General features: G+C 50.8%; 1 protein-coding gene across 2 annotated transcripts in view; it reads right to left on the reverse strand.

Annotated features, from left to right (window-relative positions):
• Positions 1–16424, reverse strand: part of LARGE1 (LARGE xylosyl- and glucuronyltransferase 1) — a 379220-nt gene extending 362796 nt beyond the window's left edge. For both annotated transcript variants that reach the window (XM_040637428.1, XM_008705631.2), the window contains exon 1: positions 16166–16424. In XM_040637428.1, coding sequence (XP_040493362.1) covers positions 16166–16271 — 106 coding nt within the window. In that variant the 5' untranslated portion in view covers positions 16272–16424. The remainder of the gene's footprint in view (positions 1–16165) is intronic.
• Between the last annotated feature and the right edge of the window lie 1991 nt (positions 16425–18415).

Consider the following 18415-nt stretch of genomic DNA (forward strand, 5'->3'; position numbering starts at 1 on the left):
CCCCCCCCCCCCCCCGAGAGAGCCAACCTTCCCAAAGCCCAGGGCCAGGAGACATAAAGGAAGAGGACCGGGGAGCCTGGTTCCACGCCACCCCCTCCATAGGATGCTCTGTTTGGGATGGAAAAATTCCTCCTTCTGCTCAGAGCCCCAGCAGAACCAGCTTCAGCTTTTAACCATCCACAAGTGAGGAACGTACCCGCGTTTCTGTAGGGCATTTGATCTCCTGCTGCCTTGGTTTCCCCATCTGTCAGGGGTAACAGGGTTCTGACCCACATGTGGAGACAGCACAGCACCGTAACTAAAAGCAGGGCTCCTGGGGCTGCCTCCTTTACCGCCAAGGAGAGTGACCTTGGGCAAGTAACTTCACCTCGCTGTACGTCAATTTCCTCACCTGCACGTGGGGATAATGAGAAGACCTAGTTCGCAGGGCAGCTATGAGGACTGAAGGGGGGGGGCATCTGTGTCAGTCCCAGAGAACAGTGCCGAGCACACATAAGTGTCTGACAGATGCTACTTCTTTCTGATCCCATTTCCCTTAAAGGGACCTAACGGCTGCTGAATGACCCCCAAATACTGGCACCACGTGTGCAAAGCTCCCGTCCTGTATTAGCTCATCTGTCCCAACCATCACCTATAACTTGAGGAACAGAGGTTCAGGAAGAGCACGGGACTGCTCCCCGGCGATGCAGCTGGTGAGCGGTAGAATCCGACTTACAACCAAGCCTTAGGATACAAGAACCACGCACCTGCCATCCTAGCTCATCCCGACAGCACCACCTACTAAAGCCACTGCTGGCACCTTCTGCCTTATTCCAGCCACACTTTGCTTCATGACGAATATGAAAGTACAGTGTCTACTTCACACTGGAAATGAAAATAGCCATCCCAGTCTTTCTTTCCACAGAACATTCTTTTTCCTAGCAAAGACTGCTGACATTGGCATCCTACCTCACCTCACTGCTGGGTGTCACTGGTTCCAAGGTCCCAACACCCAGGTGTGACCAGGTTGAGGGTGTTCGTGGTCAGATCCCCATTCTGCTATCAAGATGTCCCAAAGCAGCCATTGCGTCTGCCGGACTCTGCCCCCCTTCCCATCACCAGGTCCTGGAGGCACATTCTGGAGAAAGCTCCGGCCAGCCACGTCTGGCTCACCTCACGGCCACCATCCAAATTCTGCTCCACGACCAAGTGCCTCCACCTTCTAACCCTGCAGACCTCAGCTGTATTCAGAGGGAGGAGGCATTTCCTCTTTCTGACTACTATCCTAAGATCCTTGTGTGGACCAAAACTAGTTTCCAGACATTTTCCTTATCCCTAGAAAATGGGAATGGACTCAGGAGGGGCACCCCGGGAAATCAGGAACTGGTAATAAAATTCCACCTGTCCTTTGTCGAGCCAGCTAACCTTTACATACTTCTTAGTTTTCTTCTTCGGGGACTATTTTGTCTGGTCTCCCTAACAACTCTTTGAGGTGGGCGGGGAAGATCTGCATCACTTCCGTCCTGCAGGTTAAGAAACAGAGGAATCCTTGACCTGCCACATGGCTATTTAGTGACAGTCCATTCTAGGTGCCAAGGACTTGAATGACTGGACCAGACATTCAGCTTCCCTGGATCTTAATTTTCTCTAAGAGAAAGAATGCTAGCCCAGCTGGACTCTCAGAGCTGCTGAGAAAGTGAGCACCACCGCCTACCAGCCAGGTGACCCTCGGCGATCCACTTGACCGCCCTCCGTTCTCATTTTGTGCTTTCTCCCGTTAGACCCTGCCGGCAACGAGTCCAGTCCAACTGCATGCACATGAAGCCCCTGCTTCTATTTACTGGGCAACGGCTATGTGCCAAAGACATTTTTAATACTATATTTGATTTGCAATTACAGACCTAAAGTTTATTGATAAATGATCTCATCAAAAATAAAATAAAACAAATAGCTGCAATTCAAGGACAGCCCAGTATGCAGCAGGTGCCTACATAAATCTTCACACTCAGCTCTCTGAGGAACTCTGGATGAAGGTAGTGCTGTTCCCATTTGTGCAGGAGAAACAGAGGCGCAGACAAGGTGAGAGGCGTGCCTGTGGTTCCACAGCTGCTGTGTGCAGACAGAGTTCAAACCCTGAGCTTTCTGTCTACACAGCCCGATGTCCCTTCCATCCTGAGTCGCCTGCTGTCCTCACGCTCAGGTGCACGCTCCTCTGATGGCCATGACAATGTACAGGGCACAGGAGACACCTCCCAAATCCCTCTTGCCCTGTGGTTTCACTGTCCTGTGTCTTCCCAAATGACAAAAATGCTCTCACAAATCCCCAGAACACACTTACTGCCCTTTTAACACCTAGCTCCAGGATCACTCCCCAGTGAAGCCCTTTGCTGACCTGTGGCCCATGCACGGCCCACTGAGTGGAGCGCAGTGTTCTCATCGCACTGGCACCAGGTTTGGACTTCTGAATTTCTATGCCAACCCCATGCCCTGGAAAATCATATTCCCCTGTTCCCCCATGGCTGGCACAGTGCTCTGCACAGAGGAAGAACCACACCATGCTGCTGACCATTATGGAAGGGAGGGAAGCAGGAGGCCGTGTATATGTATGTAGTTAAGAGCACAGGCTCTGAGCCAGACGAACTGGGTCTGCAACCTAGGCTAAGTTTTCTAACACGCTGCACTCGACCTACAGCAGGATGACAAGGATAGGACTTACCTGAGGGGATGTTGCAAAAAGTAACACAAGTGCTGGGAACAGCACACAGAGCCAATGCTCATAGCACAAACTTCCATAGTCCCGCAGAAAGGACGGACAGAAGAATGGTCTCAACACCGGAAGGAGCCCAGAGACTTCACCTGGGAACTGAATGAGTGAACCAGCTGAGAAAATATGCAACTCAAGGGTCTCTGATAACTACCTGTCACGGAAGCATCTGGAAAGCAGCGCAGAGACTGTCTGGGACAGAGGAGTGGACCAAAGGGAAAAAGCAGACTCCTTTTGGCTCAGAGAGCCACCTGGGCAGGACTCTCTATTAAGAGAGAGGTGGTGAGGGGGAAACAAAGATTTCATAAATACGCACTCTCTGAGATCTTTACTCATCCGCCCCTTCGTGCCACTCACCTCGGAGTGTTTATCCAAAACATGGGATTAAGCCGTGGGTGAGATGCTGCTAACCCGGACCTGCCTCACTCGCTGCCACCTCAGCACCGGCTCCCACGAGCGGCACGGAGGAGCACCTACGTTCATTTCTGGACAGATCTGAACGGTTTCGGAGCCCGACATGCGCCCCGCCCCCATCCCCTCGAGGGAGCCACGCACTGCATGCTGGGAAGCAGAAATCACAGGCATGGTTTCCGGGTGGGGGAAAGCACAGGCTAGTTAGCTCTACTGCTCAGAACAGGCTGACCCTTCTCTGTCCCTGAAGTATGGATCCAACCATCCACAAGGCAGAGGCAACTGGCAGATAAGCCCAAGGGACAGCAAAGAAAACCCAGAGCTTGAAAAGAAAGGTTAACACAACTGGACACTTCACACCTTTCGAAGTTTTGCTCTAGTATACTTTCCGGGTACACGTGAAGGGTTATGCATACAAGGGGGAGCGATCAGCTTTTCCCAATCCCCGCGGAGAACGAAGCAGGAAGAAAGGAACTCAGAACAGAGAAACATCTCCATGTCCGTTTAAGAGATGAATGGAAGGGATCTTAGCGGGATCTGGGCGAACACCGACTTCCCCAGGCTAAGCCTCAGCTCTACCACGCGCTAGCTCTGGAACCCTGAGCAACTTCCTGAACTTTCCTGGGCCTCCGTTTCCTCATCTGTGAAATGGGAAGGTCAGGACTTATACCTTACTTGCTGTGAAGGACAGAGGAGTTATTTCAAGAACCTATATCCTCGGTAAGTAAAGGGCTGGTATTTCTATTTCAGGCACTTAACACTTGTTGAGCAACTCCTGTGTTCCAGGTGCCGTGCCAAACACTGAGGATTCGGAGATGACGACAGAAGAGCGAGGGTGCAGAAATTAGGGTGAATACTAGTGACAAAAGCAATGTATCCGGCACTCGTCACGTGCCAGGCACTCTTCTGAGCAAGGCACACCATTATTCTAGTCGACACAACAACTCTGCAAAAGAGGGAAGTTACGTAAGGGAGGTGGAATCCAACACTAGATAAATTGCCTGCAGGTAAGCTCTCCCTCGGGAACCCAGTGGGAGGATAGAGATTTCACCGTCTGGGACAAAGCATAAGCTGGGACGCTACAGAGAACAATCTGCAGGCACTCAACCCATGCTGTCATCACCAACCCGATTATTGACCATTATCGAATCCACGTCCTGGAGCCCACGGAGCCAAAGAGGGGAGCTGAGATCAGCCACCCAGACAAAGAAGAGAACTTACACAGAAAAGAGAAGGATCTAGAATCTTGCCAAACTTGCCAGAAGACAAGGCTCCCCGGTGCACTTCTTGAAAACACAGGCACCTCAGCTGCAGAACCCCATTTAGCCTATCTAAGCCGGAGCTTTGGGACAGGGTGGGCCAGGAGACTCCAAGTTCAACAACGGCCCCAGGTGATTCTGATCACCTGGCAAATCTGGAACCAGAGCGCCTTCCAGGCTGGACGAGGAAACACTTGCTCAGTTTCCTCTGAGGTTAGTGGCCAAAGGGGGGTCCCCAGGAATAAGCTTCCTGAGGAGATGAGGACAATGAAGGAATCAGGGTACAGAGCTCTAAGGCCCACTCCCCCCCGCCCACGTGGAGGCCCCGCCTGCCTCTCCTGAGTTGGCCCAGCACACTCCCTCTCCAGCCCACCCGATTTCTCCTCGCCCTTCCACAAGGCGCCAGCCACCCTCCACTTCCCGCTGTTCCTTCTGCCTGAAATGTTGTTCCTCCCCTCTGCCCCGCTCTGCTTACACGTCCCCCATCGGAGAGGCCCATCCAACCGCCCTATTAAAACAGCACCTTCCCCTCCCCCGTCACCCTCACCATTGTCTCGCCCTGTTTTATTTTTCTTTGTCGCATTTACCCCCACCCAGCAGAGCAGGAAGCTATCCGTGAATCATTTCTCCCCCTCCACCAGGAACGGAGCTCCAGGAGACAAGAGGACAGGCTCACGAATGGAAAGCCCGACCACCAGTGTCCCAGACCAGTGCCTGGCTGTGTGTGCTGAATGAATGTTCTTGTGGGCCCCACCAATGGCTCTGAAGCCCAGGGGCCTCATCTCTGAGACCACCACCTGCCCTAACGGAGTTGTGGGAGGATTAAACATACGTGAGAAAGCTTCTGTTCGGCAGAACCATGCTACCTGATTGTCACTGCTGACTACTGGTGCCCTGGAGAGGCTTCCTGCCTCGGATCTCACCTCCAGCTTCAACACCCCACAGGAGAATTCAATGGGAGGCAGGAGACGGGACACGGAGTGCCCTCTGCTGGAGCAAAAAGGGCAAATACCCATTATCAAAGGGGCCCACCCTGCAAAGAGAAGGATCCTGATGATGCCAGGCTCCCTAACAGCATAATCTTAAACATTCAACTCCGGTGAGCCCATGATTTTTTTTTTTTTTTTTTTTTTTAGGCTTCAGAGAGCACAGTCGGCATGTAAAAACATGGCTGAACACAAAAGGACTCTGTGAATCAACTCTGTATTAGGCACGATGAACTCCTTTTCACCTGCACAAAAGCCCTGTTAAAGAGGGAGCAGCACCTCAATTCTAGAGGCAGCAATTTGGGCTCAGAGAGGTTAAGTTCCTCAGCTGGGGACACACAGCATTTAAGGGGAGGTTTGGGAATGAGAGGTGGTGTGCTGACTCAGCTCCAGCCCCGGAAGACAAATCTTGTTACGGAGGGGATTCAATATGGTGCCAGAGGATGGTCCTCTTCAAATGCTCTCCCCACAGGCCATCCACGTGGAAGAGCTTCCTTTCTCCAAACACGGTCCCTGGGTCCGCAAGCAGCTGCAGGTACATCTACGACCACAGGCACACATCTCGGCTTCCCCGCCTCCTCCCCCTGCTTTCCAACACCTACAGGGACAACGGCGGCTGGACAGAAACGCAGATGGATACAGAAATGAACGAATGTGACCTGCATCTTTGGTCTTTACTAGAAGGGTACGAAGAGGTAAGAAAGAGTGAGTCACGTGGTGATACAGACGGTCTGAGGGACGGTTCCAACTGCACCGGCAGCCGAGGCTGCGAGCTTAAGAAGCGGCCAGTTCTCTAGACTCCAGGAGGCTCCCTGGGCCTTGTTTGGACCAGGTGGGGGATCTTTTGCCCCTCCCCCAGGACGGCGTTCCAACACTCCAGGAAAACAGGAGAAGAGGAAGAAAACAGACATGTCCTGAACAGCCATCACTCTAACGGGGACTTTGTTCAGCCTTCCCAACACACACAGGAGCTACAATCACGCTTCCCTTTCCTTGGGGGGAGGAACCGACCGGCAGCGGTGCGAAGTACCAGGTCTACTGTCAATCAGATTTAAATAGCACTGCTTGTCCCTTGGGGACATGTTCACACCCCACCCCACCCCCAGTCCTCAAGTGTTTTTCAAAGGTTTTATCTGCTTCGGTTGTCAGGCTGCTGAGAGAAATCCTAAAATTCCCTCCTGCTCTTAATTGTAGAAGTCAGCGGCGGAGGCAAAATGCAAACTACAGGAAAAGACTAATCATATTCTCCGCTTATACTGGCTTATAATAATCCTGCCAGCCACAGAATATGGCCTGCCTTCTCGACCAAGATGGGGTTTTGTCTTGTTCCGGTCTGGAACCTGAGCATCCGGACTTTAAGATCTCCTCTGCTAGTCGCTTTCGTATTTGCAAGTCGTTGAGAGTGAGCAGCGCGCAGGGCCTGAACCCGAGTTCGAATGCTAGCTCCCTGAGTTACCAGCTGGCTGACCCCGGCCAAGGAGCCCAACCCCGAGCCTCAGCTTCCTCGTCTGTCAATTGGGAGAAGCGTGAAGCTGGAGGGAGACCTAAGAGAAATGCAGGTCACATCCCCAGCCCGGCACACGGCACAGAGAAAGCCAGAAGTCCAAATGCAAAGTCTAACTGAGCCAGCCAAGGCCAACGAGTGACATAAGGATCTACCAGGGGCTCGCTCTTCTCGGTCTGGCTCTGCATAAAACAGCCACAGAGCAACACGGGGACCAACCACGAAGGCGGACTGTGACACACTAGAGCGTTCGTGCACTGTGCAAAGGAACCGCTAGGACTCCGCTCCGGCCGACAGCCACTAGGATCAAAGGAGGGTCCGGGTTGCTAGATCTTTCCATGTTGTTAAGGAAAGCCAGAAATCACGATTTTTATGTGCAATCTCCCAAGTGTTAATGGTCAATAATCAAGCCAAAAATGGTAAAAGCAATGCACCAGCCAAGCACAACACAATTGCGGGCCAGATGCAGCCAATTTGTCTAACCAAGAGCTAGCAACTGCTATCCCTTCTACTGTGGTTATAGTTTAAATGGTATATAGCCTTTCCATGTTTTCACGTCCCTTGCAATAAAAATTGTCTTTTCCAGGCACAAGGGTTTTAGGACGACGCTGGTCAGTTGACGAATGCAGATGGAAACTTTTATCCAACGTGGTTTGGTATCCATACTAAGAAATAACATCACTTTCGTATTAATTGGAATTTGTCATTGCCTGAGTTCTGGTAGGAACACTGATCTAGTCGCAAAGTGATGAACACACGCTTTCAGAATTAGGGCTTTATGAGCAAATTCAGATCTTGCATCAGTGCTGTGATCAGACTCTCACCGGGGGCATGTGTATCCAAATGGTAAGGTGGATGAGGAGGGGAAAAAAGGAACTGTGGTTCAAGAGAAGTGTTAAGTATATATCCCCAAAGAAAAGTTCCGTGCTTAAAAAGTATTTGAATTTCAAAGTTAAACAATGACATAGATTCGTAAATCCCAAAGGTTAATAAAATTCTTATCTGAAAAGAACGCAAACCGCACAAAAATTTCTAATTCACTTAAGTATCAGGAGTTGCATAGTTGTTTTTAAGTAAAATAACACGTGTAGAAAAGTGAATTACAAATGAAAAATTTGACAAAGTGAGCCCACCTGCAGAATCACAGGTTAAAAAGTTAATTACCAGTGTCCCAAAGTCTTCCTTTGGCCCTGGCCCCAGGCTCTACCCCTAGATCAACGTTTGTCTGGTTTTGTATCTATACAATTGGAATCCACCAGTACCTATACTCGTGTGTGTCTTTTTTTTTTTTTTGCTCAGTGCTATCCGTGAGGATACTCATTTGCACTGCTCTGTAGTACTTCACTATACAAACGTGCCACTATTTATGTGTGTACTGTACTGTGGATGTACATTTCAGTATCTCCCTTTTGGGAAAACAATGCTGATGTGAACATTCTTGTACATGTCTTTTGTGCAAAGATACATACATTCTCTCTGGTATACGGCTAGGGACAGAATTAATGGTTCCCCGGGTATGTTCAGGTTTAGGTGATAATACCAAATTGTATTCCAAAAGGGTTATACAGGTCTCTTTGAATGAGATGCCCCCTTCTTTGGTTAAATTGCCATTGAAATTTAAAAAATCACTTTAAGACGAGCACCCCCAAAGAGCAGAAGTTCCTGTCCTTCTCAGAAAACCTTAACTGGTCATTATGAAACATCTATTATAGGCAAAATACAATGGTTTAGAATTTTTTTGGAACACACACATCTGAATTCAATGCCTTTTTCATGAGCAGTAAGTCCTGCTGGATGTTTATATGCATTAGAGAACCCAAAACTCCGAGAGCAGGGTAAGATAACCATATAAGAGAAGAGATGGTACTACACCCCTTTGTCTTGTCTCTAAAGAATAACACGATGGAGGGGAGGCGGAGAATAGGACCAGGCAACGTGGGGGGGGGGGCAAACAATGACCCCCTCAGAGAGGACCCTGTCCGAATCCCCACAACCCATCAGTCTGTTACCTTCCGTGGCAGAAGGAACAAGCCATTACGGCTTGTAGGATGGAATGATTATCCTGGACTATCCAGGTGGGCTCAATGGACTCCCAAGCATCCTTTTCAGATGACAGGGCAGTCAGAGGAGGAGAGGTGACAATTTCCAGCAGCAGAGCTCAGAGTCAGCGAGAGGACTCTGAAGGAGCTCCACCTCTGTCCTTGAGAAAGACCAGGAGACGGATCCCTGCCGGGGCCTCCAGAAGGAACCAGCCCTGCCAACACTTGGCTTCAGCCTAATGAGACTTGACCATGGATTTCTGACCTCCAGAACCATAAGACAGTAAGTCCGTGGTCCTTTCAGCCCTCAAAGTGTGAGACTTGGTTACCGCAGCCACAGGAAAGGAACACAGGGTGGCTGATGAGCAGACACCAGGCTTCCTCACCCCCAGGGCAAGGCTCTAGCCATGAGCTCCTCCAGGAGGCGCCGCCGACAGACGCCACATCATCGGGCCCTTTGCTCCCACCAGCAGGACCACCGATGAGGCCATACGACCAAAAGCTGGTGCAAAAGTAAAGGTTGCCTTAGCAACCACCCCACAGCTGAATACAACTGTGACACATTTCAACTACCCTCAGAGTCTGAGAGCTAAAGGAGATGCTTTCGGGCCCGAGGTAGGACGCAGAGAAGTGGGCAGCCCCCTGCACCTGCGGCTTGGTCTCCACTCGCCGCTGGCTCGCTCACACCCTCTTTGTAGGCTCCCGCTGGAGCTCGCTAACAGCTAGTAGGCATCGGCCAGGAAAGCCCTCCATGTCTGACGTATTAAACACAACTCATACAATAGTTTCCATTTCATTTTGCATCCGGCACCCTGTGTTCTTGGACCCCGTAATACCCTCATTAAGGGATCTGTTTGGGCCATTGGCAGGAAGGCAGGACGGCTTGGCTGCCATCACAGCTGCCACAGGGCCCAGCCCCAGGGGATACTGAAACCTTGAGCAAATCATTCACTAGCACCCTGCACACTGAACTCACCAGCCTCCCGGCAGAGTCTCTGGGCCGAGGGAAGCGGACGGGAGGCTGGGGAATCAATCGTTCACGTCTGGACAAGCTCTGCTTGGATAAAAGACTCCCCCCTCCCCCCCACCCCCCACCTGTCCTATTCCACGGTTCATGTGCCCCGTATTCCCCACAGTGATAAAGCAAAGAAAACATTTAACTTACAACTCCTTGGTTCTCAGTGCAACTCCGCAAAAACAGTCCAATGTCAGGACCCCATTTCTTTCTGTTGAAATGTATCAAGACGACTCTCAGACCATTCACGTCAGGAGGAATCTGCGGCGCTAAGGATGGCCGGAACAGTGAACGAAAACGTGGGTGTGGGCCGAAACCAGTCCAGAAATTAACATCCCGTGCCTGTTCATGACACGGGTTTTAAATGTTCAGGACTTTACATCCTCGGAAGAACATCCGCTTTCAAATCACACCCACACCCTCGCTGGCCTGCTTCCCTGACCACAGAAAGCTTCTGGAACACGCTTCTCCACGGAGCTGGTTATAAACTCTCGGGGGGCAGCACGTGTGAACAATCTTCTGAATGGCGGAAAAGCACGCTTTTTCCACATGCGGGGGATTCAGTAACAGCTGAACACCATCTTCCTGAGGGCCAGGAGAGAAGGAGCCCCACCCTTCGAACAAAACTCACATACCCACGAGGAAAGGGGACTCCGGGAGAAAGTGATCGGCACAACCTAAACTCAAACGGAGGTGTGTTTAAGCAGAATTTCCTCAAGTTCCAGACTTAACATCACATCCACAAGGAAGGTGAGGCTCTTGGAGCCATTTTCTGTGGTCGCAAAATCACAGGTGCTCAGAGCCCCAGAAGAGCCCTTGGCTACCAGTGGCTTCTGAGTCCCTCCATATCCAGACTCCCCTCCGGTCAATATTCACACTGACGACCCACTAAGAGGGACGCCCAGACTCTGAAAACGTAAAGATGAGTAAAACAGTCCCCTGTCTCACAAAACTCAAAAGCCACGTGGCTAGAAAGACCCCAAACAAGCAAACTACCCCTTCTTGATGAGTGCTGTCCCAGAAGCTTCCACACGGGATCAGACACTAGGGGAAAATGACACTGAACATGGGCATTGAAGAGGCTGGCTGGGAGGAAGGGTAGTGGAAAAAAAAAGAGACTTGCATACTGCGCAGAAGGAGCCACGAGCTAACATTAAGAAGCAGAAAAACCGAAGTTTTCTCAGGGCGCTCAATGAGGCGTTCACCTGAGTGAAGATGGAAATTAAAAGCTGAGGGAAAATGCCTGTGAAAGACCTCGAGCCACGATCAGGAGTCTGGAGAGAATCCAGGAGGCAACAGGGAGAGTCGTCAGCCCTCCAAGTCAGAAGAGGGCCTTCTTCGCTCATTCACGCATCCACCAAACGGTTCTCCTGGCTCCTGTAGAGATGGAAGGATGGACCGAAGAGGATCCCGCCCTTCCTTCCTGACGCTGGTACTCACTTGTGAAGACAGGTGATTAGGAAAAAAACAAGAAAAGTAAAGCAGGTGTGAAGAAATAGCAGTACAAGGAGTTTGGACTCGTGCGGCACAGGCCAACCTCGTGAAGGGTCAGAGGCTGGAGTGCTCAGCTGAGACCCAACGGTCGAAGCCAAGACTCACCGCTTTGAGCGTGAAGGACGGGCAGCTGGGAAGGGTCACTGAGATGCTACAGGAAGAGAGGTGGTTTGGAGGAGAAACGAGGGAAGGAGGGTTTAGGAACTTGGAAGTTGAAGTACCAGCAAAAACATCCCCCTGAGTAGTATCCGTAACCAACAGCCACGTGGCTTCTGACAAACAGCTCTGGGCATGGGGATCTCATCACTTCCCCAGACAGTGGGCTCTAATCTAACTCTTACCACAGGAGTTCCTTCTTATATTAAGACAATGCCTGCTTCCCCACAACTCTGATGCGTCGATCCTGGATCCACACTCAGGAATAAATCACAGCCAGCCCATTCCCTCTTCTGGACGTATTCCCCATTAACTGGGGAAGATGCTAGTCATTTCCAATTCCTTCACATCAGATGCTCAGAACAGAAAAGTTCTAGAATGTTAGTGCCCCAAGAGCCCCCACAGGCGACCTTCAGTTTTACGTCATTTCATGCGGCAGGAGACGAAGGCCTAGAGAGAGCAGTGATCGTACCCCCAGTCACCCAGCTACTCTGGCTCAGCTCATTTGGAGCCTGAGATCCCCCCACCCACCCACGTAGTGCGCTCTCAACAGATCTTGCTGCTGCGTGTGATCTAACTCCAAAACTTTACGCTGAGGGCATCTGTATCTCCGGGAGACCCACTGAATTCAAACAGGCTTGAAAAACAAACTCACATAAAGTATAAAGAGCATTTCCATGAACGCAGGCAGCAACTCTGTCCCTTATTTATGGCTCCACCTGTCCTGAAACAGAAAACTCAAGGGTGTCGATAAATGGATTGCAAAGTTGTTATGTTTAACTACAGAGAAAAGAATGTCTCCACGGGCTCTTTTGGAAATGCACGGATGTCTGCTGGCAACCGGCAGGGACGTACCCTTTGTCTGCCAGTAAAGACTGCCTTTTCTAGAGTCTCCGGATCGCTGGGTCCGGACAGGTCAGGCAGGTCATCCTGTCCACTCGGCCCTGACGCCGAGCTCCCCCCTCCCGCCACACTGCACTGCACTTCTGTTTATACACCTCTCACGTTAGGTGTTCACTCCCTCTCAGGGCAGCTCACTCCAGCCCTGGACAGAGCGGTCGTTTACCATGATGAGCTTGACAGCCGGCTCCCTGCCACGTACCTCCATAGATCTGGGGGCCATCTCTCTTTCAGGTGACAGCCCCGACTGCTTGCGGAAGCCGATCGTGTACACGTGCAGCTTCTGCTTCTCCAAGGTCAGCAGCCCCAGTCCCTTCCACTGTTTTGTACGTAGCGAGGTTTGAATGGGCACTGTCATTCACCTAGATTCTCCTCACTGTGCTGACTTGTCTCGCCTGCTCTGAAAGGGGGGCATCCAGATCAAATGCTGTGGCCCAGCTATGGACTAACGGATACCCCATAAAAGACATCTATCGCCTTTGTCGTTCCAGCAAGAGTACTTGTTAATGTCCTCACATCATCCAGCCCCTGTTTAATGCCGTTTGTGATCTGGTCTCAAGGGGAGGACTTATGATTAAGCATCGTGTTGATAAATAGGGCACCGACACCCAGTCTGTGCAGGTCACCTCGGAGTATTATTTCTTCAATCCTCCAATATCCTGTCATCTATCTGCCAATCTAATACGATCATTCAAAGTCAAGGGTCGTGGTCACTGCATCCGCCAGGCCTGGCCCAGATTTCCAGCTGATATCAACCTATCACTAAGCACAGCTGATTATGAATTCTCCATACCGCAGATCAACTCCCAGTCTCCTTTTTGGGAAACTCCACCACTTACCTTTGGGGGCCACCCCTCCCCCATTCTGACTTCACATGTTTTAGGGAACTCCTCTCTACCCTATGACCAAAAATAGGCACAGGGCACAAGGCTGGCCTCACAGCCTCCCCCAGCTGTAGTGATTAGTCTCTGGACCACAAGTGACCAGGGGCAATCCAATCAAAAGCAATACTGCAGAATTAGGGGGAGAAAGAACTCTTTCTACAAGCCCTGGTGAGGGTAAGTTGTAAGCTAAAGCTTCCTCTGTGTAGATAAAACTGCCCTGAAAGAAACCAAGGCAGAGAAAAGTAGAGCAAAGAGAAGGAAGGAAACTGAGCTACAAATATATCATTTGAGCCCCTGGATCCAGCCCTTCCTGAAGCCTACTTTTGAACCTACTGGTTTTGTTAGCCCCCAAATTCCCTTGTTGCCAAAATCATTTGGGGTTGGATATCCATCAATGAGTACAAGACAAATTCTGCTCACAGCCACCCAGAAAGGTCATGTGACACCCCCAACAAACCCCTCGCCAAAGCCTGCTACCTCGCCGAAGTCCCAAACTACAACGTGGTATTGTAGTTAGAAACCCCAGATCTTGAGTCCAATAACCCAGATCCACCCTGACTGGCTCTGGGGCCTTCAACAATCACTGAAGGACTTCTGCCTCACTGTCCTCTTCTGTTCCTGCTACATGGGATTACCACTGAGAAAGAGTCAATGCATGCAAAGTTCTGGCAACCACACCTGGCCCACAGAAATGCCTGCAACACAATCATCCTCGTTATTGTTGTTATTATTATGACATTATTAGTATCACTACTCATCCGGTTGTACTGGCAGAGTCAATGTTCTCCTGTAGCAGCCCTGGACTGGCACTGGGCGTGCTCAACCTTTTTTGACAAGGCTCTTCCATTGTCCCTGGCACCATGCTTCCTTTGGTCTCTTCTAGGATCAATAGCAACTCACCTTCCTCCCTCTGAATCTCTTTGCCAAAACTTTTTTTTTTTTTTTAGTGATTTTTTTTTAAAGATTTTATTTATTTATTTGACAGAGAGAAAGACAGCGAGAGAGGGAACATAAGCAGGCGGAATGGGAGAGGGAGAAGCAGGCTTCCCGCCGAGCAGGGAGCCTGATGCGGGGCTCAATCCCAGGACCCTGGGATCATGACCTGAGCCGAAAGAAGACGCTTAACGACTGAGCCACCCAGGTGCTCCGCTCTTTGCCAAAACTTAATCATCCACTGCCATGGCATAATTTACCCCACTTAGCTGCTCGAAGCTCCTCTACCCCAGGGATGTGTGGGGACAGGGACGTGATGGAGTGTGGCACTGGGCACTTTCCCACTTTGCAGGCACATGGTGCCACCTCACTCATGTTCAGCTGAGCAAACCTCAGAAAGTGAAGGGGAACTCCTACTTAAAAGGTCACCTTGAGCTGTCAACAAAATTATGCATAAAGGAAATGTTTAGAAACACAGTAGTAACACTCTCTCTAAAAATGAAAATCTTTGAAAAAAAAAGGGGGGTGGGGGGTTGAGCATCCGACTCTTGATTTTGGTTCAGGTCATGGTCTCAGGGTTGTGGGGCTGAGCCCCACGTCGGGCTCCATGCTCAGCGTGGAGCCTGCTTCTCTGTCTCCCTCCCCTCACTCACTCTCTCTCTCAAAATAAGTCAATAAAATCTTTGAAGAAAATGAAAACACAGTAGTGACTTCCTTGAGACAGATTCTCCCTTGAGATTTTTTCTGGACCTCAATCATGGGGATAAATAAAAAGAGAGTGTGCTCCTCGACACTGCCATTCCTTCCCTCCCTGAAGCTCAGAAAACCATCTCCGGGGGCGCCTGGGTGGCACAGCAGTTGGGCGTCTGCCTTCGGCTCAGGGCGTGATCCCGGCGTTCTGGGATCGAGCCCCACGTCAGGCTCTTCTGCTATGAGCCTGCTTCTTCCTCTCCCACTCCCCCTGCTTGTGTTCCCTCTCTCGCTGGCTGTCTCTGTCTCTGTTGAATAAATAAATAAAATCTTTAAAAAAAAAAAAAAGAAAAAAGAAAACCATCTCCAATATGCGGAACATGGCGCTGCCCGTGAAATTGCTGGCAGGAAGAATGACGAGTCCTGTCTTCTCTACTACTTTCTGCAAAGTGACAGGGATTGGTGTTTGTTTTTATTTGTTTGGGGAAGGCAGCTCTTCTGTTACATGCCTCTCTTCGGCCAGTCAGTGTGACTGATTATCTTTCACACCAGCCGGCCTGACAGCTCCAACAACCGTCTCGCACGGCGCCCCGGGCTTGCCTCGCTGTAACAGGCGTGGCACTGCGCCACGGTCCCGTGCTAACCCGCCTGCCTCCTCCACGGCCCCGGGAACGTCCAGATCCGCTCTCGCCGCCTTCCCGGCGCCTGGTTCAGCAGAGATGCTCAGACAGCAGTGGCGACAGTGACAACCAAATATTCAGTGTGTGAATCAATGAACAGACCGAAGAATGAATGAAGCATCTGGCCAATGAACAGTGAAGTAACCCCTGTGGGGCCCAAACCTCTCGCCCCTGATTGACATGGTGATCGACGTGCAAAGTTGGCATTTGACATATGCGTCACCTCCTGTATGCAGGTAGACCTCATATCTGCATTGCTTTTGTTTGCCTTTTGTCCTCCTTGCTATGGACTTCCTCCCACTACCCGTGTAAACCAAGTCTCGGCCCGTGCCCGCACCCCTGCCAATATCCTCCTGTTCCACCCAGTGACAAGTTGGGATCAGATGACCTGGAGGGGCTTCGAGGACGCTGGGACAGCCCGTGTCCTTTTTCTTCCTCCTCCCCCTCCCTGTGCGGAAGCCGCCTTCTTACCTTCGAAGCTCCCGGCAAACAGGTAAAGCCAGGTGACGGCTGGGATGCAGAGAACAGTCAGCGAGGCAGCCAGGAATTTCCGTCTCCCTCTGCAAATTCCCAGCATCCTCTCAGAAGTGGCAACCCCTAATCCCAGCGCCGCTTCTCTGCCCGGAGCATGGGGTCCTCGGCCTCCCTCATAATACTTTCTGAAAGGAAGAGCAAAGAGGAAGCGCTGAGTTCCCAGCACTGTAAAAGGATGCGAATTGCAGAGGAGAGATATCCTGTAGATTCTGAGAGTATCCAGCTCCTCCACGACTTCCTGCTGACCTTCTAGTCCGAGAGACAACGCTGCAGTCTTACAGTCCATCAAAACGGGGACAGCTCTTTAAAAAGCAAATACGGGCTGTTTTATGAAAACTATGACATCTCTCCCTCCCTCCTTCCCTCTCTCTTGCACACACACACACACACACACACACACAAAAGTATTTTACAGTACAGATTAGTTTGAAGCCTGAACTAACACACTTACTAAAAATGCATTTAGTTAGCACTTGTATGTACCCAGCACTAACAGGTGTCATGTTTTCTACACAACAGGAATGCGGGTTAGCTTTAAGGAACACAGTCTAACAAGAGAAACCAACATAAAACATCCACGGGAACTCCAAAAATGTGATGACTGAGCCGTGCACGGACCTCTGTGGAAAGATAACGAAGTTGCTGACCAATCTGTGGGCACTCAAGATGGCAGAACAGTTCCTGAATTCGAGATGGGGATAGTTGCGGAAGGCGCTGGGGGCTGTGCGATGGCACACTCAGAGGAGAGGCGAGTGAACCGGCCACAACGTCTTCTGCAGGGAACTACATCCCCATCACAGCTGATAACCTCAAAACATTCACCAGGGACTGTCTCAATAGCTTCTACCTTTAATACGGAAGAGGATGTCCAGAAAAGCATGGAAATGATTGAAATGTGCAAAAGACGGAGAGGAACACAGATAACCTGCGGCCAGCCTGCAGAGAGCCAGTCCTCAGGCCATGCAGAAGACTTGCTGAGACGTGTTCAAAGAAGAGGGAGAAGGTCAATGCACACGGAGTAGAGGCCCAGGATCCTTCACCTGGGGACCTGACCAGCAGGTCATGTGCCTTAAAAAGGAATTTAAAAACCAACACACCAGGCAATCTCACTGTGAGGTCACACTGGCTGCAGGGAGAGTGAGGGGTCCCCATGTTAGGAGCCTCCTACAAGGAGCAGAACCTACCCCTGCAGGAGGCCATACAAGGCTTCCCATCCCCAAAGGACAGATGTCTGTGAAACTACTGGTTTGGGTGTTCCCATAATATGTCCTTCCCTCTGCCATAACCCTTAAGCCCCATGGGACTATGGTCCAGTTGAACTGTCTGCCTTCCCCACCAGCCTTGGGGTTTCCGGAAGACGGACACCCTGTCCACTCACCTCGCATTCCCTAAGACTGGGCAGCATACTGTCTGTCACTGGCAGGCTGGCTGGTAACTGTCTGCTGAACGAATAAACGGGATCAGATTCTAACCAAAGGCGGCCCTCCCAAGCGTCAGGAGTCTGTGTTCAGCAAGTTGTGGCAATAAACACCTAATGGAGCCAGTCTCGACTGTCAAAGCCAGGCCTGCTTCTGCACCCACTCTGACATGATCTTCTAAGTAACCCTCCTTTGAAACAGATGAATGACCACAGGGCTGGAGGGTGTGGGCCAGGAGGAAAACCAAACAAGCAAAATAGCTTTAAACAAAGAATGCTGATTGGAGAAAAGTCCCCCGTGGGAAGTTCTTCGTTCGGAAGCATGGGCAGCAGACCCTCCACACAATCTCTGTGAGTCATGGAGAATGAGGACCGCCCTGACACTGGCGAATCCCGCAGGAAGAAGGGGGGACAGGAAGCTACGCAGTTCGATCTGGATTCAAATCCAGTTCCACATGCGGCTAGCTGGGACACTGGCAAGCTCCCTGCCGCTGGGTAAGCTTCATTTTGGGCATCTGAAGCAACGCCCTCTCTGTCGGAGAGTATTAAATGGGAGAGCCCTTGAGTAGGTGCCGAGGAAAGGGGGATGGAGCACGAGGCAGGGTGAGCCCCACCTCTTCCTGAGAGCCGAACGAGAGCAGCCGTACTCAGGCTTTTCCAGAAAACAGATCCCAACAAGTACGTACCGGCTGACACGGCCAAATGTGTGATCTCCACCCACAGCACCCTACTCAAATCTCCTTTAGGAAATACCACGACGTTCAAATGGC

The sequence above is a fragment of the Ursus maritimus genome, unplaced genomic scaffold (genome assembly GCF_017311325.1).
Source record: "Ursus maritimus isolate PB19 unplaced genomic scaffold, ASM1731132v1 scaffold_21, whole genome shotgun sequence".
Classification (NCBI taxonomy): domain Eukaryota; kingdom Metazoa; phylum Chordata; class Mammalia; order Carnivora; family Ursidae; genus Ursus; species Ursus maritimus.